At 43.2% G+C, this 23,274-nt stretch overlaps 1 protein-coding gene and 1 long non-coding RNA gene across 2 annotated transcripts in view; one reads left to right on the top strand and one right to left on the bottom strand.

The window, feature by feature from the left end:
* Window positions 1-7,796: 7,796 nt before the first annotated feature.
* LOC130108524 (adenylate cyclase type 6-like) overlaps window positions 7,797-23,274 on the bottom strand; it is a 36,541-nt gene continuing 21,063 nt past the window's right edge. The window contains exons 2-21 of the mRNA XM_056275492.1: window positions 20,077-20,226; window positions 19,758-19,879; window positions 16,300-16,411; window positions 15,992-16,119; window positions 15,703-15,861; window positions 15,452-15,593; window positions 14,659-14,787; window positions 14,488-14,516; window positions 14,224-14,371; window positions 13,974-14,071; window positions 13,735-13,822; window positions 13,518-13,634; window positions 13,036-13,194; window positions 12,708-12,883; window positions 11,828-11,854; window positions 11,615-11,747; window positions 9,451-9,714; window positions 9,065-9,269; window positions 8,344-8,468; window positions 7,797-8,153 (exon numbers count right to left, since the gene is read on the bottom strand). Of these exons, the coding sequence (XP_056131467.1) occupies window positions 8,025-8,153; window positions 8,344-8,468; window positions 9,065-9,269; window positions 9,451-9,714; window positions 11,615-11,747; window positions 11,828-11,854; window positions 12,708-12,883; window positions 13,036-13,194; window positions 13,518-13,634; window positions 13,735-13,822; window positions 13,974-14,071; window positions 14,224-14,371; window positions 14,488-14,516; window positions 14,659-14,787; window positions 15,452-15,593; window positions 15,703-15,861; window positions 15,992-16,119; window positions 16,300-16,411; window positions 19,758-19,879; window positions 20,077-20,226 (2,640 nt within the window). The 3' untranslated portion in view covers window positions 7,797-8,024. The remainder of the gene's footprint in view (window positions 8,154-8,343; window positions 8,469-9,064; window positions 9,270-9,450; window positions 9,715-11,614; window positions 11,748-11,827; window positions 11,855-12,707; window positions 12,884-13,035; window positions 13,195-13,517; window positions 13,635-13,734; window positions 13,823-13,973; window positions 14,072-14,223; window positions 14,372-14,487; window positions 14,517-14,658; window positions 14,788-15,451; window positions 15,594-15,702; window positions 15,862-15,991; window positions 16,120-16,299; window positions 16,412-19,757; window positions 19,880-20,076; window positions 20,227-23,274) is intronic.
* Window positions 16,129-20,344, top strand: LOC130108525 (uncharacterized). The gene is made up of 3 exons (XR_008809891.1): window positions 16,129-16,162; window positions 16,641-16,734; window positions 20,101-20,344. It is a non-coding gene; the product is annotated as an uncharacterized LOC130108525 (long non-coding RNA).

The raw sequence follows: 23,274 nt of genomic DNA, 5'->3' as shown, positions 1-23,274 counted from the left end.
TCAAAATCCCATTGGGGACAAAGTGATAGTGAAACCGACGACATCGTCTGAGCCCCAGGGTAAGAAGATAGGGTGCGCTTGATTCTGTTAGGCTGCTTCTAATATTAATGAAAAATTCTTTAGCTTGGCAAATACCTCGCATTAGTCACTTTACTAGGTTAAGAATGACTTAGCTTCCATAATTCATCTGAACATAAGGGGATGAAATGGAGTAACGTCAACCGGCAGCTCGCCTAGCATTAACCCGCTAGCTGTGTTTTGGTGTTGTGCCAAAATTTGTGACCATCGAAAATTGTGACCCTCTTTAAGCTTCTTAAAAATTAGGGAACACTCCAAGAGTAAGATTTGACAATTCTCTACCATAAATTGGGTTTATTTCATCTAATTGCCATTAGGGGTGTTCTTCTTCACAACAGGCACCGAACGCCTCAGACCATCTCTTTCACCGAAATTTAAGATGTTTTATTTGAATTGTGTTCACCTGTTGTGTTAACGGTCAAACTCATCGAAGATTCGAAGAATGCGATAAAGAACAGTGTCAAATTAAACGTTCAAGAGTTTAATTTTAAAATAATACTACTGTAACGTGCATGGATAGGTAGACACGTTGGTCCTTGACTAAGGAGTCGGACCCTTTAGTCGACTGGTTAACGTTGTCGCTTGCAGAGTGGGAGGAACAGGTTCGCGCCCTGGCTGTGACGACGGTCTCCCAGACTGCCTTCTGGGACATTGAATTTGTGATTATTTGTGGATTTCAACTTCCTCATTTAGCAGATTCTTTCATGCAAAGCAGACTCAGCAGTTAGTAGATATATTCATGTGTCAATCTACGGGCATCTTCGAGCACCAAATAGTAATCATGTCACGGTCAAGGGTGAATGTAATGCCAAGTGCAATTAGTGCAAATGTGCAATAGGTAGATAACACATAGTGACAGGAGTAATAGGAGATTCAAATTAACAATTAGTTGGACAAAGCGACACATCAGTATAGCCAACAATGCATATCATGTCAAGTGCACAGCAGGTAGATTGCCAATAGTGGCTCGGGTGCTAACATTAGGGGATATAAATTTTAAATTCTTCAAGATCTTTCATGAATGAATGAGGCAAGTCTGTGCCTCTGATGGAAGATAAGGGTTAATTTCACTCCTCAGGGGCCAGGTGAGAGGAAAATCTGGACCCAGAACTCAGCCCTGTTGCAGTGGGTGTAAACAGTTGACTTCCAGGTGTAAATTTTGATTGAAATGACTATTCAGGTTTGACTGCAAGTGTTTCCCATTGCAAAATTTGAAATGGTTTCAAAAAAAAGGTATCCTGGCTAAACTTGGACACACGTACCTGAATGTAATAATCATTCAACATGTTTTCCTCTGTTTCTTTTTCATAGTCAAAAACCACACACAAATTGGGTTTATTTTACTCAGAAATTAGTGGTATCATTTTAGGTAAATGAGGCCTATTGACCATAAATTCCTCAAACAAGGGAATTACTTGTGATAATTAGTAAGAATGAAGATAAAACACAACATTAGATGGATAATAAACCTTGTTCTATGACTGCTTTACAGCTACATAGTTTAGTTTTAGTGGACCAGCCAGTTTTGGAGAGGAACACAACCAAAAGAAATATGAAACATACACAGCCCAAGGGTTAATGCTGTATTATTGCTGCTGGCTGTCTTGGCTTATTGCACCAATCAACATGCAGTAATGTGTCTCCATACAGATGATGGCATTAATCCCAGCAGCTTGTCTAAACAGTTTGGATCCCTCCGATGCACAGACATATGTGTTTACAACCAGCCTGTTCCTTATAGCAGCGACATTCCCTGTGGAAGCCAGGAGAAATACAGGGGGACGGTCAAACCAGTTAAAATGCCAAGATGTGAGTAGCATTCACAGCTGTAGTAGTGCTCACAGTAAGTAAAGGTTCTGGATTAGGGCTGGGCAATCATTCAATATTATGTTTTACTTTCAACAGTAGTGTATGGGATATACAATTTGTTGTCTAAATTTACGATAACAAGAATCTACTATTACTACCCAAAATGTCTCACAAGATGCGGCCTGAAATATCTGAGGGAGTATAATTTGGGTTTGATATTATACCTTACATTAACAAACAGTTAAATGTGATGAACCTCAATTGGATTCTTAAAATATGGTATTTTTGCATGTGTAAGCCGTAATTGTGATATATATAGTCTATTGATATCATTTAAAATTCCTTATTGTGGTCATATCTTCCATATTGCCCAGCAAGTCAATTAAAAACGTTTTCTATTTAGAGGACTTAAGCAATTTCCGTTTGGAGCCTTTGACAAAAAAAAATGAAAATAACTGCAATTAGGTTTTTTTTTCTTCCTCTCTTTAGCCCAGAATGAGCTCTCTCTGATGCCTCCGATGGAGAGCCAGCAGTACGGATGGCGGACATCCAAGGAGAAGACTCCTGATCCTCGGACCCAAGTCAAGCGATTCCCCCGGAAGAACAGCGAGATGACCAAGTGCGTAAAATACAGAAATCCATTCTTTACATTTTTTGAAATTGCATATTGAGAAGTAAGATCTGCTTTTTTTTTCTTTCACAGCTTTGTAAAACAAATGTCGATGACGGATCCGGGCTTCAGCCTGTTCTAAGACCCTCCCCTTGGGTATTTTATGGTTCCATCAGGACACAGCACACACACCCAAACTTACTGCAGTAGTTCTGAATCTAATCGCCACAATTAAAAAGATGGCAGACAAAGGTTTGTTGGTTGAATTTATTTATTTTTTTCTCATAGTCTAGTCGTAAGCCTACTGGTTTAAAGGTAATGTCTACAACAGAATTGATTTGGTACTGTTGAGTAAACACCTCTCTGGAACAGTGTTGTCCATCCTATTTCAGCTTACAACCCCCCAAAAAAATGTAGTGGGTATCCCTTATTATGTTCTGAATTGTAAAAAGGAAGGGTTTTTAGCTTCCATTTCTAAACTTTTATTTGTTTGGCACAAGAGTAGAAGACAATAAGTGGGAAAAGCGTCATAAGCTGAAAAACAATCAATAAATGTATAAAGCGGAAATATACAGTATCTCTATTATGAGGTCCCCATCAGCAAATTCAGAAGTATTGATTCAACGTTTGTAGTCTTCACTTGCGAGCTTTTGTCGTCCTCCAGTGGTGTGAAATATTAATCTGTAGATGTTGAATGCTTTGTAATGAACAGTTCATTTTTTGATTAGTCCAGAAATCCTGTTTTACAAGCTTGAACATGGCATGTCTGTCTTTTAACCTATACATATGAATGTCATCAATAAGACATAAATGCAGTTCATAGTGTATTCATTTTATCTTCTTTTTTTTTTTCCTTCTGTGGGCATACTGTCTATAATATGTTCCTTAAGGGCAGACTGTTTTTGGCATGTTCAGGATGATGTTCATGGACCATGTGGATCGGCCTACCTAACATACACCCAGGTTTTGAGACTTTTAAATCATTCGTGGATGATCCTGGGAGAATTTTGGAGGAAGGTTAAGGCACAATGAATGGTTACTGAGAGTTTGCAGATCTTTGGAGACACTGAGGTGTTTAGGATAATCTTGCTGCTTGGCTTGAATGGAGAAATATTATTTTAGTACTACTGTTACATGATGTATGACACACGACGCATGACAAATTCATTTGTGCAGAAAGGCACACAGTAGATAAGAGGCAGCAGCTTTTTCACCAGCCTGAATGAGCTCTCAGTTGCCTGTGCACCAGAAGTGCTGCAGTACAGGGGATTCCCTAGAATCCTTTTGGCTGACATAGAAGTGAATGCTGTGGAACAAGTGGAGAGAGCAGGATGCAGGTGTGCAAGCCTGAAAAATGGAGCTCAAACTAGAGACAAGGGGCGGCTACTCTGATGGCATGACTGGCTGTGACAGGAGAAAGGGATCATGGATGTTGGATATCAGGTGGCTTTTTAACTCAGCTGACACACTGGACTGAGCCCTAACCTTATACGAAACTGTCAGCTGATATTTTCTGAGAATTTCAGGCTTTCTCTGGACCAGGCTTGCCCCCCCCCCCCAATAAAAGATCCTAGCCATTGACTGGCAGGGGACACCATGTGTGGGCAGCATGGCTCAGAGGTAGAGCGGGTCATCTAGTAATTGTAAGGTCACTGGTTCGATCCCTGGCCAGTTGAGCAGGTTGATGCCTTGCATGGCAGCCTCCTCCATCAGTATGTGATTGGGTGGATGTTAGGCATACACTGTAAAGTATTTTGAGTGGACAGTAGACTAGAAAAGCGCTATATAAATCCAGTCCATTTAATAATCATGGCTTTCCTCGTCTTTTTGATTTTTGGCACTGCTCCTACCACCTGGTCTCCTTGTTAACAGTGTCTTGTCACTGTAAAATATTTTTTTGTGTGAGGCATTGGGTTGTGTCATAATGCATGGCTTTATTTGTGCTGCATTTGTGGATCTGTTTTAATAAATTGAGTCAATCCCTGTGTATAGGTAGGGGTCGGGTCCTCTTCCTCCTCCATGGCCGTGATATTGTTTCCAGTAACAGTCAGTCAGTGAGTGAGTCAGCACACACAGTAATCCCAACAGTGTAAAACATGTGCACATTGAACACTGAAGCTCCGTGCTCATGATGTGAGGGAACATAAAGATACTTACGACCCAACAGTTATTACTACCATTAAGATTGGGCATTTTATCATGTAGCCTCAGATTAGCATATCATGGAGCAGTACTGCTACTGTACCGACCAATGACAATTACACATTTGTACATTATAAGGCATAAGCCTAGTAATCATCCATCCATTAATTATCCAAGCCGCTTACCCCGATAAAGGTCCTGGGATGCTGGAGCCTATCCCAGCAGTCATTGGACAGCAGGCGGGGAGACACCCTGGACAGGCCACCAGTCCATCACAGGGCCGACACACACATACACATTCACACCTAGGGACAATTTTAGTATGGCCGATTCACCTGACCTGCATGTCTTTGGACTGTGGGATTGAAACCAGAGCACCTGGAGGAAACCCACGCAGACACGGGGAGAACATGCAAACTTCACACAGAGGACGACCCGGGATGACCCCCAAGATTGGACAACCCTGGGGTTCGAACCCAGGACCTTCTTGCTGTGAGGTGACCACGCTAACCACTGCGCCACCGTGCCCCCTCCTAGTAATCATATTACCACATAAAACAATCAAAACAGCTATTGATTTTTTTTTATTCTTTTTTCATTAAGGGGAAATGTTATTTTTCTCTCCGTCATATTCCTCAGCTCGTCTTGTCCTTTACCTCAGCAAAACACCCCTTTTCAACTCAGGGAAAATACAAATAAAACAAAAAACAGATACGAAAGGATTCATCAGGCCTGAGCAAAACACTGTTTCAGTAGTATGGGGGTGACCCTCCTCCCGTCCTCCCCTCTCCTGTAACCCCCATAAAATAAAATAAAATCCCAAGAGTTACCAATCAACACAAGTCTATGGACAGCCAATAGAAATAGAATACATACAATGCACATTTTTAATAAACCCATGTCCGTTCAATTCTTTTTTTCCCTGTACGAATCTCTCTTCGATGGTCACAATTCACTTGATAGTTGTACGCCCGCTTTGCAAACGGCCAAATACCATTGATCTTGGGGAGTGTGTGTGTGTGTGTGGGGGGGGGGGACCAATAGCACAAGGCTGCACGAGCTAGCTTTGGTACAAACATGATCAACTGTTGGTCACCACTGTTGAATGTGGTAGAAGAGCGAAGCGAGGGGCTTCACCTCTTGAAATGAGGGGGAGTCGAGTTAAGCTCATCCCTTTGAACACATTGGACTTTATTTAAAACATAAGATTATAACTGATGCGAATGTACACTGAAATGTTCTTTTGAAAATCCCTCATCCCTTTCTCTCTCTCTCCGTTTATCGGCTGTCCAGATGGGGTAAGCATGCAGGCACATTTCCCATTCAGTGTTCTCCAAGGATTTGTTATATATTCACTTAAGGCAATCAAACTTGGCAAAGCCCCCCCCCCCCCAGTTTCCCTGAAAGACCGATTGGGGAAGAATATTGCAGAAGTGATATCTGCGTTAATCCTGTCATTAATCCTCTTCTCTATGTTGTGTTATACTGGGGATGGGGTTATGTACTGTTCCATTCCATTATCCAAACCGCCCATCCTGCTCTCAGGGTCACGGGGATGCTGGAGCCCATCCCAGCAGCCACTGGGCGGCAGGCGGGGAGACACCACGGACAAGCCGCCAGGCCATCACAGGGCCGTTATGTACTGCTGTCATGTATAATTAAGGAGAGCTTTAAGGCATGGCAGGGAGAGGTTATCTAAAAACCTGACTGAGATTTACAATACTGATTCAAATAAAGTGTACAGTGAATTGCCGGTGTATGTGTGTGTATGCCGGATAATGTCTATGGCCAGTGGCGGTGCAGACACACTGTCCAGTACATGCTGTAGCATACATCACAACTGAACAGCAGGTCCACACAGTTGATCAGTTGGTACCAGTGAGCTGGAGCTTTGCGTCTGGCATTTTACAAGAAAGCTTGCTGGTCTTTGATCATTTTCACTGGAATGGAATCATCAGAATAAGCATAATAATTAATTAGAATCATCAGAATAATAACAACATTAAGAATATACAAATGATGGATACAGAAGTGATACAAAATACCCAACGTTAAACCAAACAAATGAAAATGAAAACAGGATACCACAATCAGACATGCTTCAGAGCAGTTTTAAGTTTGGCAAGAAAGCAGTTTTGTCGTATCATAAAAACCTCACAGTGAAAATAGTTATGCCCCCTTCAGGATTACAAAGCACAGTATTCAGTCATAATCTCGGTGTCGTTACGTTTCTTCCTCCCCTCTTCTCTTTCTTCCTCCGCTTCAGACAAGGCGTGATGTCACTTCTGAGATTTTCCCGCCTGGTGGCCTCCGGGAGCGACTCATCGACCCGAGTTTCCACTTGCACCAATGAATACATCCTTACAAAGGAAGAAGTAGTTTATGACAACATACTGTTATGGCTGAAAGCAGCTGTCTGATGGCCGCTCAGGCTCTGAGGAACCAATCGGACATGGGATGGGGATGCAGAGGATCATAATTTTAAAACGGAATTTTGTATCTTAATCTCGTTCTTCCTACTCCTCAGACATTTCTGAGACAAAAATGCAGATTTTCAATCGCTTCATTCATTTTATCTTGCAGTTGAGGGCAGCATCATATTCGAAAAGATAGTTGATGGGACCAAATCAGCTCTTTGCTGGCTGAATGACAGACAAAATGCAAATAATTCCCCATGTTGAATGAACCATGAAGCAGACCTGAAGCAATGGGGCAAAAAGACTGAGGGTAGGCCTACCACCTAGCAAGAGTTGGTAATCATTGCTGACTTGAGCAAGAACGTAACAGACATGTCTTGCCTTGCTTTTAGTAAATACTTTAGTCTTTGGTCAATATTTTCCTCCTCAATTTATACACATGTTCATACACACACACAAATATGCATGTACATACACACATAGACGTGTAATAAACTGGATATTTGTGCATGTATGTATTCACACTTTTTTTTATAAAGGACCTTTTGCACAAAACATCAAGACTGAAATAAATAAGTAATCCAGAAACAAAAATATGAGTACCTGTTCATAATTCTTGTGGGGAAAAAAACAAAAACAAACGCAAAATAACGAAAAATAAAAAATAGCCTTATGTACAGCATTGAACTTCTTTTGACACAGGCTAAAAGGCGTTGTTTAAATAAACAGACTTTGCATCTTTCAAGAAGCCTGAGAGAGAGGCTAGACATGAGAAAAACACTTGTCCTTTGCCAAACAAGAATACTCTTCCTTCAGAAGTTTTAAAATCTCAAAGTCACTTCCTCATTGCTCGCATTTCAAGTGGTGGCATTAGATTATCAGCCGGTGGCTCACATGGTGAGTCCTCGCTCAGCGGTGCTGTGTCCTTGCAGCAGGGATGAGCCCAGCAACTGCTGTTGTGATGGCTGCTAACTGTTAGGCGGTCCATCATTCAGGAAATAGGTCGTCATTTCCCCTTTACCTTTGACCTTAACAACTCCACGACACTCAAGCACGTACCCTTTGCCTGCAAGCACCTGGTATAGGTCTGTGGTCACCTGTGTGCAGAATGGGAGAATACAAAATTGCACAATGTCAGTCCATTTCTTAGCTTTGTTAACGTTGTTCAGCACAAACGTTTTATCCGAGAAGTGAAACATGCTGGTAAGTAAATGAGAAAAATGCAGTATAAGGCATTGCTAAACGGTTTTAATTTAACACAATACAGCAGTAATAAATGATCCCAACCTGGATGCGGTCAGGTACTCCTGTGCTGTCCATACGACTGGCCACATTAACTGTGTTCCCCCAAATGTCATATTGTGGCTTTCGTGCTCCAATGACCCCTGCCACCACAGGTCCAATATTGAGACCTGAGAATAAAAGAATTAACCATAACATCTTTTCACCAATGTAAGTATTGCTAAAGTCTCTATTTTGTCTATCACAGAAAGGTGAATCAGTTCATCTGGACACGTTTATTGAGAGAAACGTTTCATCACTCATCTAAGAGACCTCTTCAGTCTCAACTGACTGCAGGTATCCCCACCCTTATAAACAATAAAGTGGGCTAACGACCGAAACCAACGATCTGTTTCATATACAAATTACCGTAAGCATTATAATTTGCATATGAAACCAATCATTTCCGGTCGTTATGCCACTGTAGTGTTTATAAGGGGTGGGGATACCTGCAATCAGTTGAGACTGAAGAGGTCACTTAGATGAGTGATGAAACATTTCTCTCACTAAACGTTGTGTTCAGATGAACTGATTCAACTTTCTCTGTCTTTCTTACCTGGATTATTGAGCATGCATGAAGCCCTATTTTGTCTGCTTAGTATATTGCAAGCCTTTATATCGGGTGCGATTCACAAACGGTTTGAACCTACATTTGGAAATCTTTGCAGGGTTTTTTCGCTGGATTCACCAGGATGTAAAAGAGACAATGCGGTTAATCTCCCTTTACCTATTTTCATCTGAAAGTTGTTGAAGGAGTGCTCATTGATGTATTTCATCTGTTCCCTCAGCCTCATAGCGTAGTCGCCCAGTGCAGTGATATGGGAACGGCCCTCTTTGTCATATGTGGAGTCGTTCAAGCCAGACGCTGCCATGTAGGTGGAACCGATAGTCTTTATCTTCTCCAGCTGCCTGTACTTCTCTTCACTGATGATCTAAAATTGGGACCAAAACACACTGTGATTACACTACGTAAGTGCAAAAACCTAAATGCTTTTCTTATAAAGAGCTGCAAACGGTGAAATTATATTCAGTGTAAACAAGCAAAAACATAAATTACCATGGATAGGAAAACAAATACTAATAACGACAAATGCCTATTGTTCAATGCCATACCTCGTCAAAATCGGCGATGATCTCGTTGAGGAGCCGGAGACACTCCACCCCCTCGTTGTTGGCCTCCAGCTCCACGTAGAACTCGGAGAAGTTGCTGATGGAGGCGAACATGACGGCCACACACTCGCAGGACTGGTAGTAGAGCTCGTCGTTCCGCCGTTCGCGGGCCAGAAAGTGGGCGGCCACGTCCTTGGGCAGGATGTTGTGGAGGAGGCGACGGTTGTAGGCCTGCAGCTCCTCCATCTCTTCTTTCTCCTCTGTGGCCTGAGAGAGGATGACAGAAGGAAAGATCTGGGTAATGGGTGTTTCCCTTGAATCAGCTGCACTTATAGTTAATGTGCTGGACGCATTGTTGCTGGATATGAGGGATATATAATATATTATGAGGGATTTTCAACCTACGATGGCAGGTTGAAGACAGAGAAAACATCAGATTTTTAACATATGGTTAAAAACGTTATAAAATATAGCTATATCAGTATAGCTATGAGTCATACTGGGGTTGTAGTTCTCGAGTATAGACTCAGTCTCAAGTCCACATTTTTAAGGTCTCAGTTTCATCTTGGACTTCACTTCGTAATGACTTGGATTGATTTGATTTTGGATCATAAAGAATTGTGATAATTTATCAAGACTGGTGAAGAACAAGACTTTGATTTACTTTTTTTTCTTTGAAATAAATATCAAGCTTCACCTGAGGAGATCAATAAAGTGCTATCTAATTTGTTCATTTTCGTTCTTTTTAATAATTCTATATATAACAGAGGGGTGACAAATTAAAAGAAAAACCAAGATAAGGTGTCTTAGTAAGGTGTTGGGCTACCACAAGCCTCCAGAACAGATTCAATGCTCCTTGTCATAGATTCTACAAGTCTCTGAACTCTACTGGAGGGATGGAGCAGCATTCTTCCAAAAATTATTTCCTCATTTGGTGTTTTGATGATGGTGGTGGAGAGCGCCGTCTAACACATCGGTCAGAAATCTCACATAGGTGTTCAACTGGATTGAGATGTGGTGACTATGAAGGCCCTTCTCCTGGATTGCCACCTTGCCGTGGTGGAAAAGCTTGTGTGTACCAATGATCCCAAGAGCTATGCTGTCTGGAGCTTGACTCCTGGTAAAGTCACCCAAGGCAAACAGGTCAAGGGGGAGGTTCCAGACGAAGTGTGATCCAACAAAGATCCAAAAAAAGACCTCAACGGCAGAACTGGTGGAAGATGTCTCCAGGTCACAATGACAGTGAAGGCATATGAAAGCTGCAACAGAGCATGGTCCCCAATCGTCTTGGTTCTCCATGCCATTGGACTCTGGCCACCTCCTGCCAAGGACCGTGTGGTGGCTGCAGATGCATCAGCCACTCCATGTAAAAAGCTGTCACACGCAGGCATCCTCCGGTTTTGTGGCTCCAGGATCAGCCTCTACACTCACCGAGGACCCAGAGGGGGGACGGTCATACTCGATCCTGAGTGACCGCTGATGATGATGATGATGATGACTGTGAAGGCCATAGCATTTGATTTACATCCTTTTCATCCACATCAAACCATTCAGTGACCCCCCTCATGCCCTGTGGATGGGGGCATTGTCATCTTGGAATAGACCACTCCCACCAGGGTAGAAATATTTCATCATACGATAAAGGTGATTACTCAGAATAACTTTGTATTGATTTGCAGTGACCCGTCCCTCTAAGGGGACAAGTGGACCCAAACCATGTCAGGAAAATGCCTCCACAGCACAAGAGACCCTGGACCCCCTCACTGTAGGAGTCAAGCATTCGGGTTCTTTAATTTGACACCAATCTGTATGTCTCTAAAACATTGGAAAATTGTAATCTGAAACATTGTTTCCTTGGTAGAGAAAAAAAAGCCTAAATAAACATTACAACGTGTGAAAATTTGACTTTTACTATGATGGTAGACTACTACAGATACAGTCACGGTGTTTAATTCGACTTGCACTGTTCTTTGGTCTTGAGTTGGACTTGATAACCTTCAGTTTTGGATTTGACTCGCACTCATCCCCCTAAAGACTTGGTCTGGACTTTGGTGGTCTCAACTGCAAGGCTAAGTCTTTCTCAAAGGGCTTTCATAACCGTGCAGAGCCGTTCTGTCTGGATGTTAAAAACAGTGAGAGGGCGCCCTCCATAGGATGCTGTAGATACCTGTAGTTTCCAGAGGAAGTCGAGGCGTGCAGTCGACTCAACCTGCTGGGCGTGCAGGTACAGTGCCAGGACAAAGACTGTGAGGATCACTGGGGTCATGACCTTCAGGGACACTTTGGTCACAACAAATGGGCTGCGACAGAAAGGACCAAAGGTCAAATGGCTGAAAGGTTGACAAATGCCATGAAAGATCATATCGTAATATAGTCTTACCAGTCTGTAGTTTCATTGAAACTGGACCTGAAGGGGGGAGAAGAAAAAAAAGCACTTTCATACACACGTCAGCCATTTTTTTTTTGTCCTGGTCGCTGCTCCACTACCACATGCCTCCTCTGATACATGTGGAGTCACCAGCTGTTTCTTTTCACCTGACAGTGAGGAGTTTCACCAGGGGGACGTAGCAAGTGGGAGGCTCACGCTATTCTCCCCACTTCCCCCTCCCCCCGAACAGGCGCCCCGACCGACCAGAGGAGGCGCTAGTGCAGCGACCAGGACACATACCCACATCTGGCTTCCCACCCGCAGACACGGTCAATTGTGTCTGCAGGGACGCCTGACCAAGCTGGAGGTGACATAGGGATTCAACCCAGCGGAATAGACCGCTATGCTCTAAATAGACCACTACGCTCCCCGGAGGCCCCCACATCACCCTTTTTAATGAACAAAGTGAAGAAGGGGTACGATGAAACAGTTAACGTTGAAATAATTTGGTAGAAAATACATCAAATTGGTATCATTGAGCAGTAGGTTCATCGAAATCATTGGAAATTGATTAAAATTAGAATACCAACTTATATGGCTCTATGGTCGTAACTAAAATCAAACTCAGACATGGTGTAATTCAAGGCATGAGTACAGTCAAGGAACAAGACACATCTCAACAAAGGCTGAAGTGTTTTCTGCTTTAAGAGTGGTAATTATATTGCTGATGTATTGCATCAACTTGCTAGTCGAAGAGAGAAAACAATCGATGAATGTGAAAACGCCAACCAATGCCACATTAATTGTTGATAAGTGCCATCTGCCTTTATCTGAAACATACAACATCACTATCTCATAGCCTCCTCAAAGCGACCGGGCCGGCATCACTTACAGGGCATTGGAGGTGACAAAGAGGTCTGCGTTGTCGAACAGCGCCACCTGTGGCCACTCTACCAGCAGCAGGAAGGTGAGCTGGATGAGCAGCATGAGGGCCAGCTTCCCTATACTGCTGATCTGCAGGAACACTGAGCAGGCGAGCAGCGTAAGCAGCACGCTGTAGCTGAAATACTGAAACACCGAGGAGAGGAGCATCACTGTTAGGGGTGAAATCTGCACGTTTTCTCAGCTTGGCTACAAAGCTGGTAAGTGCAAGTGAAATGGTAAAAAAAAAAACAAAAAAAAAAAACGTGTGTTTGTTAAATCATAATCCTGATACTCACTTCAGGAAAGGGACACGAGGGGCCTCGGCTCGGGCAGATTTCTAGACCCCCTTCCACAGACACGTTCAAGCTACGGATCAGACAAGGCGTCACCATGGAGGCTGAGGTGTTCAGCGTCTCAGCGACACAGTCCACCAAGCTTTTAGTGTCACAGGCAAACTACAGCCCAGGCGAAAACAAAGACAGAAGCATGTCCATAAATATTATCAGGTGAGCAAAGTTTGCAGAGTTTATCTATGGATATAGCATGTGCACGTATATGTGTTGAGAGTGTATGGGAGCATGTTCTTGCAGGATACTTATAGGATAGCATAGTTCTTGGATGTGTTTTTGTCTTTGTGTTGCAATGCTGTGGGCTGGGAAATGATGTTTCATTTCATTTCATGTGCACGAGTGCGTGAAATTAAATGACAAAGTGTTTCTGATTCTGATGTGTGTTTGCGTGTTTTTTTTGTTTTAGAGATAAATGAGTTTAATCATACCATGTTGACAAAGGCAGAGATAAAGACAAGGACAATGGTAAATACTCCAACTAGGGTGCTGTTGGTGCGAGACTGGACAATCTTCTTGGAAACGGTCTGCATTGCAGCTGGAAAGAGCTACAGGGGGGAGCCACAAAAAAAAATGTTTTGAACTCTAAATATAGACTGAATTCTGCACAAATTAGCAGTAGTTGTACATATAAGGTAGTCCCACTACCTTAATGCAAGAATATATGGCACAGATGAAGAGGATGTTGGCGAGTATGATGAAGATACTGATGTAGATTCCCAGCATGACTGGGGTGCTGCGAAAGAGAGCATAGATGCCCATTTAGCCAAAGTAGTATTCACATTTTGAGACAAACTGTGGGATATGTGTACAGAAAACGACTGTGTTCATTTTGCTTATCTCGTGAATACAAGTGTGTCTGTGTGTTGTGTGTATGAATTACTTACTGTGGAAATATAACAATCTGTATGAAAGATATGAAGCAGAATACTAGAAGGGTACAGGCAACGTAACCTCCAAAGCGATCATCGACCTTCTTGGAATACTGCAACATGACCAAAAAATGCAGTTACTAAGTTAAATACATCACACCCGATTATAGCCAGTTGACACTGCCACATACAAACTACAATACATTTAGGTTTTGAGTGCAAACTATATTAAAAAAAAAAGCATGATGGGATTTGTAATTCTCACCTTTTTCTCTAACATTGGGGTCTGAAAGGTGAGCAGGAACTTCTTAACATGATCTTTTCTAAGTTGGTCGATGCTGCGAGCGTCGATAGCTCGCCCCAGAAATTCATCCACCTCGTCCTCCGGGTTCATGGCCTCCTGAACGCCGCGGCTGTAAAAGGACGGAGAGAGAAAGAGACGCAAAGAGGCAAAGGGGGTTGTCAAAAACCCACTAAATAAGCATACCCATCTCCATTCATGTGTAAGCATCATGTAAGCAACACTCACTTGTCTTTACTAGAAGTCTCATCAATCCCCTGGGAGAGGAGAGAGGGAAGCGGGAATTGGAAGCTCATATTCATGACAGAGAAGCAGTAACATAAAATACACGTTACTCACAAGGAATCATTGAATTCAGAAACTGTCGACATGAAGATGCAGGTGGGTTTGCAGACTCACCATTTGCCTGAAGACCTTGGAGTCCTTGGTCCGGGAGAAGGTTCGATCCGGGACCCAGCGTGGTATCAGTCCCTCATTGGAGTTGGCCCTCGTCCGCTGCATCTTGGCCATCATCGCCTTCTCCTCTTTCTGCTCGGGGAGGAAAATATGAAGACTTGACAAACCCTCATGAAAACAAATGAGAAGAGAGAAACACCTGGAAAATAATGATAGCTGTCAACATTAGCAGGTTGTCCCTATGTTATCAGCACTCCACTTCATTACTGGCCCAGTAATACAGTCAGAAATCCTAAGGAACCAAGGGGTTTCATGGAAAACCAGGCAGGGTGGGGGATAAGGAGCAGAGTCAGCATACAGCAACTCACTGGTAAATAATTTATGCTATGATTTGTTTTAATACAAATGTTTGCATTCTTCTCATGCATGTTAGCATGTAAGATGTACATGTATGCAAATGTACTACATGTGTTTATGTATATAGGAAATATCCTATAAGTATGTAAGCATGTAAGACATTAGCATGTTAGCATGTAAGATGTCTATGTATGCATATGTACTGTGTGTTTATGTATATGGAAATATCCTATAAGTATGTAAGCATGTAAGATGTATATGAAAGTATATGTCTATTTAGACTTTCTTTTAATGCCCCCTTTTTTCTACTTTGTTGTGAAAAGTAATGGATTACAATGTTGGCATTTGTACCTTTTCCCTGTATATATACGAAATCTATTAAAAAAGCTGTAAAAAAGAAAGAAAAAAATAAATCCATATGTGCGTTTTGTGCACAGACCCGTTTCTGGCTGCAGCCGAGGACCAGAAAGGTCTCAATGCTGTTCTCCTTCAAGTATGCGTTCCTTTCCCCTCCAAACCCGGGCTCCACCTCGTAGTCCCCATTCAAATACTGAAGCGTGGCTTTGGTGATGTGGATGCGCCTGGCAGGAAGGCCAAAAAACCATGACTTTGGGGTAAAACATGTGCGCATGTCTGCATGTGTGTGCTTGTCTGCATATGTGTGCATGTGTGAGTGCTTATCTGCTTTACCCTGCTTTGCCTCCAGCCTCCATGTGGTTAGCTAGCGTGACATCATTTGACCACACATCAAATTGCCACTTCCTGAGTCCCAGCACCCCACAGTGCACACGCCCACTATGGATGCCCACGCGCATGTTCACATTGACCCCTGTCACCTCACGCACCAGCCTGCAGACATACAGATTAAAAATACTTTAGCGTTAAGTGAAAAAAATTGCAGAAAGAGCACATATCATTCAAAAACAGAATTTGCACAAACATGCATGTAAGGGGGGGGGAACACACTACTCCTACTCACGAGATGGCCTCGATCATGTCAACACCCATCTCCACACAGCAGTGGGCGTGGTCCGCCCGGGGTTCAGGCAGCCCAGACACACAATAGTAACAATCACCCAAAATCTTAATACGCAGACAGTGGTTCTCCTGAGGCATTGTGTGAGGTGAGAGGGAGGAGACGGAAGCAGAGGTAAGCGATTGAAAATAAAGAGAAAACAGAAATTATGTCGTCCAATAAGCGCCCCAAAAGGTGTCCAGGGAGGAAACTAATGCATCAATTGATGGAGAGATGCAGAGAAAAGGGAAAAGAGAAGGTCCTCTCCTTACCGACGCCAGCTTGTCGAAGCGAGCAAATAGTTCATTGAGGGTCATGACCAGCTCCTGAGCTGTACACTGAGAGGCTAAACTGGTAAAGCCCTCAATATCTGCAAACAAAATACTGAAGAGGAGGACCAGGACATGGACAACGAGGGAGAGGGAGACAGAGAGACAAAGAGAGAGAGAGGAAAGGGAAACAAACAGAATCAATCATCCATTGACTGTGATTGATAAATAATTGCCTTCTCATAATAACTTCACCACAGTTTCGGTGGAGCAGGATGCAGGAAGTTGGCACGCTGATTTGTGCACATGGCAACACTGCTAAATATGTTTTCATCTCTACACAGGTGCAGCATTACATCAAAATCAGTGGTCCTGATCTTGCGAGAAGCACAAGTTCGACATGCATGTCCTATGAAGGAGGGTAGTGGCTGGTATAAGGTGTGTGTGTGTGTGTGTGTGTGTGTGTGTGTGTGTGTGTGTGTGAGAGAGAGAGAGAGAGAGAGAGAGAGAGAGTGAGAGAGACAGAGAGACTAGGACTGTGTGCAAAGTGTATATACACAGTGCTGTAATTGAATGTGTGTGGAGGCTTTCTGTCTTTGGGGATTATCTTATCTTGGCTGCTGGTGATTAAGTATTCCCTCACTAGTGTTAATTAGCCTCTTCTCTGCCAAACCACTCTTACCCTCTCTCTGTTTCTGTCTCTCTCTCTCTGTCTCACCCTCTCTCTCTTACTCTATCTATCTGTGTGTGTGTGTGTGTATACGAGCATGTGTGAGTGACAGAGACTGGAAAACAAAGCTCTAACCCGTTAAAGCCTACAACATATGTTTAAGATACTATAATTCCTTGATTGACAGGTAACTAAGGACCCCATTCCCCAGTTGGCGATCATTAAAGGCGCTATGTTTGATTCTGCTGAAATCCTGACCTCTATCCATCAGTGATGTGAATAAAAATAAACAGAACAAGCCACAAAAAAAGAACGAAATTTTTTTAAGGAGAAAGGTATCAGATATACAGTACGTTTGAACACATCTGCCATTTCTGAACACCTTCAGTAAATGCTGGCAATCGCTGCATAATCTGCTAAAGACCGCATGGTGCAGATTTTCAGAAAGTACATTTCCTGCAGAAAATGTGTGGAATAGTGGAAAGTGTTGGCACGATAACTCCTCGGTGGTTTAAAGCGGTATTCTGTCCGATCATTTTTACAGGGACATTTTTCCACACAAGTTAAAGATGGACGTTTCCAAGTTTGAACAGTGTTGATACTGTACGTCAAAGCATGTAGGACTAGTTAGAGTCCATGGTTTTGGAGAGAATGATAACTAAGAAAAAAAATGGTGGTGTCAACATGAATGTCCCGGCTGATATTTAATAATATGATATATAATAATATATTTAATATTATGCTTTGGGGAAAACTAAAATATGACACGCAGCATCGTTAAAGGACCACACCGGTGTTTTTGCATGTTTAAGCCCATTTACTACAAATGGCATATACTTAACATCACTCCAAACCATGCTGTAGTGTTTCAGATCTATTGAGTGTGTTTTTCCTTCTCTCCAGGCAGCCACTGCTTTCCATTTATTCATTTCAGTACCAATCTCAGAACCGGAGGCTGACTCGTCTGACAACGATTTAGCCCCTGGGAACAATGGCCAATGTTTCGGGGCTTCCAGCGTAGCTGCTCGCTGCTCAGTTCCATTTCCTATGAGGACTACTTCTTCCGTGTGCCCGTCATTGTTTACAGTCAGATTAGCAACTTGAGACACGAGAATGGAGTTGGAGTTGAGAGACGACATCTACCCCCGGACTGTTTCAAAAGTAGTCGACACGAGTCAAATGTTTCTCCACACAATACACAACATTGATGATTTTTGCTGGTGTTTTAGGTCCAGATGACATTTCGGCCAATTAGGGGTGTAAGAAAATATCGATACACTTGAGTATTGCGATATTATCTTTTGTGATACTGTATCGATTCTCAAGACCACTATATCGATTTTTAATTGTTTACATGTAAAGGTTCATGACAAACATTTTGTGTTGTGTGTAACCGCACAACCACTAGATAACAGTGCTGTAATCTATCTTCGGCCATTTGACTCTTCCACTCCAACGCAACAACGTAAACTGAGACAGGAAGTAGCATAAGCACAAAGAACACAGGCCTAGGAAATTGCAATATATCACCTTTCTTACAGTATCACAATATATTGCGATATATTGAATATTGAGATATATCGCGATACGTATCACCCCCACCTTGTGATACGTATCGTATTGCGAGATTCACAGCCCTATACACAGCCCTACGGCCAATGCGCTCCGCCTCTTTTGCCCCCACCCCCACTCCCCATGGACTGTTACCAACATGCATTCAAGCATGTTTCTGTAGAAATCACCACCTACTCAAACATGATTGGTCAATACTACTCGGACCAAAACAGAAACGGAAACCAGAACGCTTCCGATGCCAAAATCCTCTCCCGTTAACAGATTATTTCAGTCCTGTATAAAAATCAACTTGCAGAGGCTTGAAATTTGCTTGACATAGGTAATCCATCAAAGTGACCACATAGTTGATTTTATTTTTTGTCAAAATTACACTATTGTTGTGGGATAATGCAGTTGAAAATGCGGATTTTCCACCGTAAAATATTTCCTGAAATGTTTTACAGATGAAATTCAAATATTTATGAATTCTTTACGGTGGCCTGAATGTTAGCAGGAGAAGCAGAGACGTTTTTAATGTGGGTTTATCACCTGAACGTGTGAATAAAAAAAATGAAAAACAGGGCGTCCGGGTAGCATAGTGGTCTATTCCATTGCCTACAAACACGGGGATCGGCGGTTTGAATCCCCGCGTTATCTCCAGCTTGGTTGGGCATCCCTACAGACACAATTGGCCGTGTCTGCGGGTGGGAAGCTGGATGTGGGTATGTGTCCTGGTCGCTGCATTAAAACCTCCTCTGGTCAGTCGGGGTGCCTGTTCGGGGGGGGGGTACTGGGAGTAATAGCGTGATCCTCCCACGTGCTACATCCCCCTGGCGAAACTCCTGACTGTCAGGTGAAAAGAAGCGGCTGGCAACTCCACATGTATCAGAGGAGGCATGTGGTAGTCTGCAGCCCTCCCCGGTTAAACAGAGGGGGTGGAGCAGCGACCAGGACGGTTCAGAACAGTGGGGTAATTGGCTGGGTACAGTTGTGGAGGGAAAAAAAAGGGGGGGGATCCAAAAAAAAAAGGAAAATATATTGAAGTTATTCCACAATCTAAAAATATTGTGGTTTGCTTTGGAAAATGGTCAGGAGTAATGTAAAGTATACTCCATTTGTAGTAAACGGGCTATAAAACATAAAAAAAAACACTGGTATGGTCCTTTAAAGTTTCATCCAACTTAGTAAAATGAAAGAAATGAATGTAGATGAAACACTAAATGGTGTCAAAGCTGACCTGACGTTGTCATGTTTCTGGATGTAGATCTTATGGAACATCATGTCTTCCTTCTTGGCACTGATGTCAGCCTTCATCTCCATGGCAACATGCCTCGGCAACACAGACAGCAACAGTCGTTCCTGGAAAGCAAAAAAACACAACCCAGCTAGCGACATCCCACTACATCCATCCATCCATCCATCCATTATCTGAACCGCTTATCCTGCTTTCAGGGATCTTCTATATTCAGTGTGTGTGTGTGTGTGTGTGTGTGTGTGTGTGTGTGTGTGTGTGTGTGTATGTCTGTCCGTCTGTGTGTGTCTGTGTGTAGACCCACCTGCTGTTGGTTCTCTCTCTGCAGGTGTAGTCTGGCCTGGATGTATCCTCTGGTCTCTTGGAAGGCCTGTCTCTGGGACACCTCGGCAGGGTAGTGGGTACAGATTCCAATGATGTTGGTGCACAGGAAGATCAGAACGTTGGCGCTCACCTGGGAAAAGATGAACGGAGAAGAGAGAGCAGGTGAAGCATGCATGGGACACAAAAACAAGGAGTGATGATCATCTGTGCCATTATTTCTACACCAGAGAAACAACTTTGAACGCAAGTTTGGGCATCGTTGTGTTTTTAAGCGCGATGGTAAGGGTCGTTACTGTGATAGAAAATAAAACATCTCATTTGAAACTAAAACTGTACTTGATTCAGGAGTCTTTTGTTTGTTTGTTTTTTGTAAAATGTAACTGTTCGACGAATAAGTGTGAATTTTGGGTTCAATTTTGGGTACCCTTGCGGCTGTCTTTATTTGGCCTCAAAAATCAAAAGCCTGAATCATCTGGAAAACATTAACAACTGCACACTTGATGAAAGATGTTCTATTCTAAAAGTTTCAGTTACCAACACAAACTAGTAGTGGGGCAGTTTTTCAAAATTACAAGTAATACCATCTTCCCATGTATTGTCTGTTTGTCTGTTTCACCCATCATACAGTTTGTAGGTCTGGGGCTTGGGCTCGCACACACACACACACACACACACACACACACACACACACACACACACACACACACACACACACACACACACACACACACACACACACACACACACACACACACACACACACAAACCAACCACTAAATTCCCAGCATTTCCTATGGAAGGAAATGAGCCTATATGTGGGATCAGTTGTCTCCTTCACTCCTCACAGTCCACTGACCACAATCTAGTCTTTCACAAGAGTTGAACGAAGGCATTGCTTTCATGAGCCCGGCAATAGGACATCCTCCAGCACCCCGAGAGGGTCCCTACATGCATCGTGGGAACTGTTGGTGGTTCCTGACCTGATCACGGGGTCATTTCCTTTCAAACTGGGCTCTTGTTTGTAGCATAAAAGTGCAGCTTTACACTCAAGAGGCTACACGTGAACACTAACACGGGCAAATTCTTCACCAGGAGGAAGCCCAGCGGTGGTGCATCCTGCAGCAAACACCACTAAAACTGCATAAATATGTTTTAGGTGGGGCTTGGGTCAAACAGAGCTTTCCAAACTATGATATGGGAATGACTTCCAAAAATAGGCCTCTTTAAGAAATACTCTTTGTCCCTCTCTAAAACCTGTTGTCAATGATTCTGCAATTGTTTCCAATTAACAATTAAATAATTGTTAATTATTTATTTTTTTCTATTTTTCCAATCCTAGTGTACCCGTCTTGCCCCCCACTGGATGGAAATGGTAACGCAAGTGAGACGCACAGTCCCGTTTAATGTCATTACAACACTACTTCACTCATCCTTTTTTACGCCATAATCAATCATTAATATTGCATTATTACTTAATACACAACAATTTAAAAGTGCAGCATCTCAAAATTACCTGATTAGCAAGTTTGGAGGGACAGTTTTATAAAAACATCAATAATTTCTTGACCTGTCACTCAACAATGAATGAGTTTTCAATCGGTACTCATCCATTGACCTCCCTGTGAAACAAGTGAAAGTGAATGCAGCGTTAATGCAGAGTGACAGATTGGCAGGAGGGAATGAAAGTGAATCTCAAACGGTATCAGTCCATAACAACGGGGATGAGAATGGCAAAAGAACATAGTACAGGTGACCCAAGTGAGAGGGTTCCCAGAACACACCAGAGACAATAGAATAGAAACAGATGGCCGATGGACGGATGAGCTTAAAAAGGAGACAAGCAGGGTGTCGAGGTAAAAAAGAAAAAAAATTGAAAACCACAGCATAATGGCACCAAAGATAAAATGGAAGATTGACGGATGTTGAAAACAGGAAGGAAACGGTGGTGAGGACAGAGAAGCGAAGGAGAAGCTGGAGATGAGGGAGGGAGACGGAGAGAGGATGACAGAGTAAAAAAAAAGAAAAGCAAGAGCGAGTGAGATGTATTGAGAAAGGGGAAAGAGAAAGAAAGGAGAGAGGTGGGGGGGAGACAGAGACAGACAGAGCAGGACGGATATGGGCCACAGTGACATTAGGCAGATGGCTTGGAGCGCTCAGCTCTGTTTACATTACTCTCACTGTTCAAGCAAAAACAGCCATGAGACAAGTGAAACCTGCATGATGTGTGTTTGCAGGTGAATACCTCCCATCTGTCTACACAGGAATAGTCGGGACTCTGTCGGGAAATGCGCGCTCTCTAGACACACAGGACGTGTTGATATATCATATGCACTTCAACTTGTTTCTTTTTTTGTGTGTGTGTGTGTTTTTTTTTTTTAATGCATGCTGATTCTCAAAACCAGTGTATCCATCTTCCATGCGTCTGGGCCCACAGGCTTCAGCTAATTTCTTGCTTTTCTCAAGAGGGCAAGGGCCAGCAGGTATAGAGAGTACACAGTGAAGTCCCGCGTTTATGCAACAGCACTCCACTTCTGCAGAAACCTCGCTTGACAGCGTTTACCTGCAACCTGCACCCATAACTGCCATATCTCTCAGCCCACCACCACGGCACCTGTTTACCCCACCCTGATCCCAACACGTGCTGATTTTTTTTGCCGCACTCATCTGGCTCATTCAATTATTGCTTCATCCTCATCTCCTCTCCTGAACTGGTCCGGCACCATTACGCATCATACCAGCAGCATTAGCATCATACATCACATCATTTGCTCACTGACAAGGTAGCCTCCTGATCAAGTTACCAGTATGTTTACAGCCCACTTAAATTGAGCCTGGAAAATTGTGGCCGTTGCACCATTGTCCATCCGTCCATTATCCAAACCGCTTATCCTGCTCAGGGTCACAGGGACGCTGGAGCCTATCCCAGCAGTCATTGGGCGGCAGGCGGGGAGACTCCCTGGACAGGCCGCCGGGCCATCACAGGACCCCAGGACCCCCCCTCCCACACACACACACACACATATTCACACCTAGGGACAATTTAGTATGGCCAATTCACCTGACCGACATGTCTTTGAACTGTGGGAGGAAACTGGAGCACCTGGAGGAAACCCACGCAGACACAGGGAGAACATGCAAACTCCACCCAGAGAACGAACCAGGATGACCCCCAAGGTTG

The sequence above is a fragment of the Lampris incognitus genome, chromosome 2 (assembly GCF_029633865.1).
Source record: "Lampris incognitus isolate fLamInc1 chromosome 2, fLamInc1.hap2, whole genome shotgun sequence".
NCBI classification, from domain to species: Eukaryota; Metazoa; Chordata; class Actinopteri; order Lampriformes; family Lampridae; genus Lampris; species Lampris incognitus.
The sequence above is the reverse complement of the archived record's forward strand: the minus strand, read 5'-3'. Positions and strand labels throughout refer to the sequence as shown.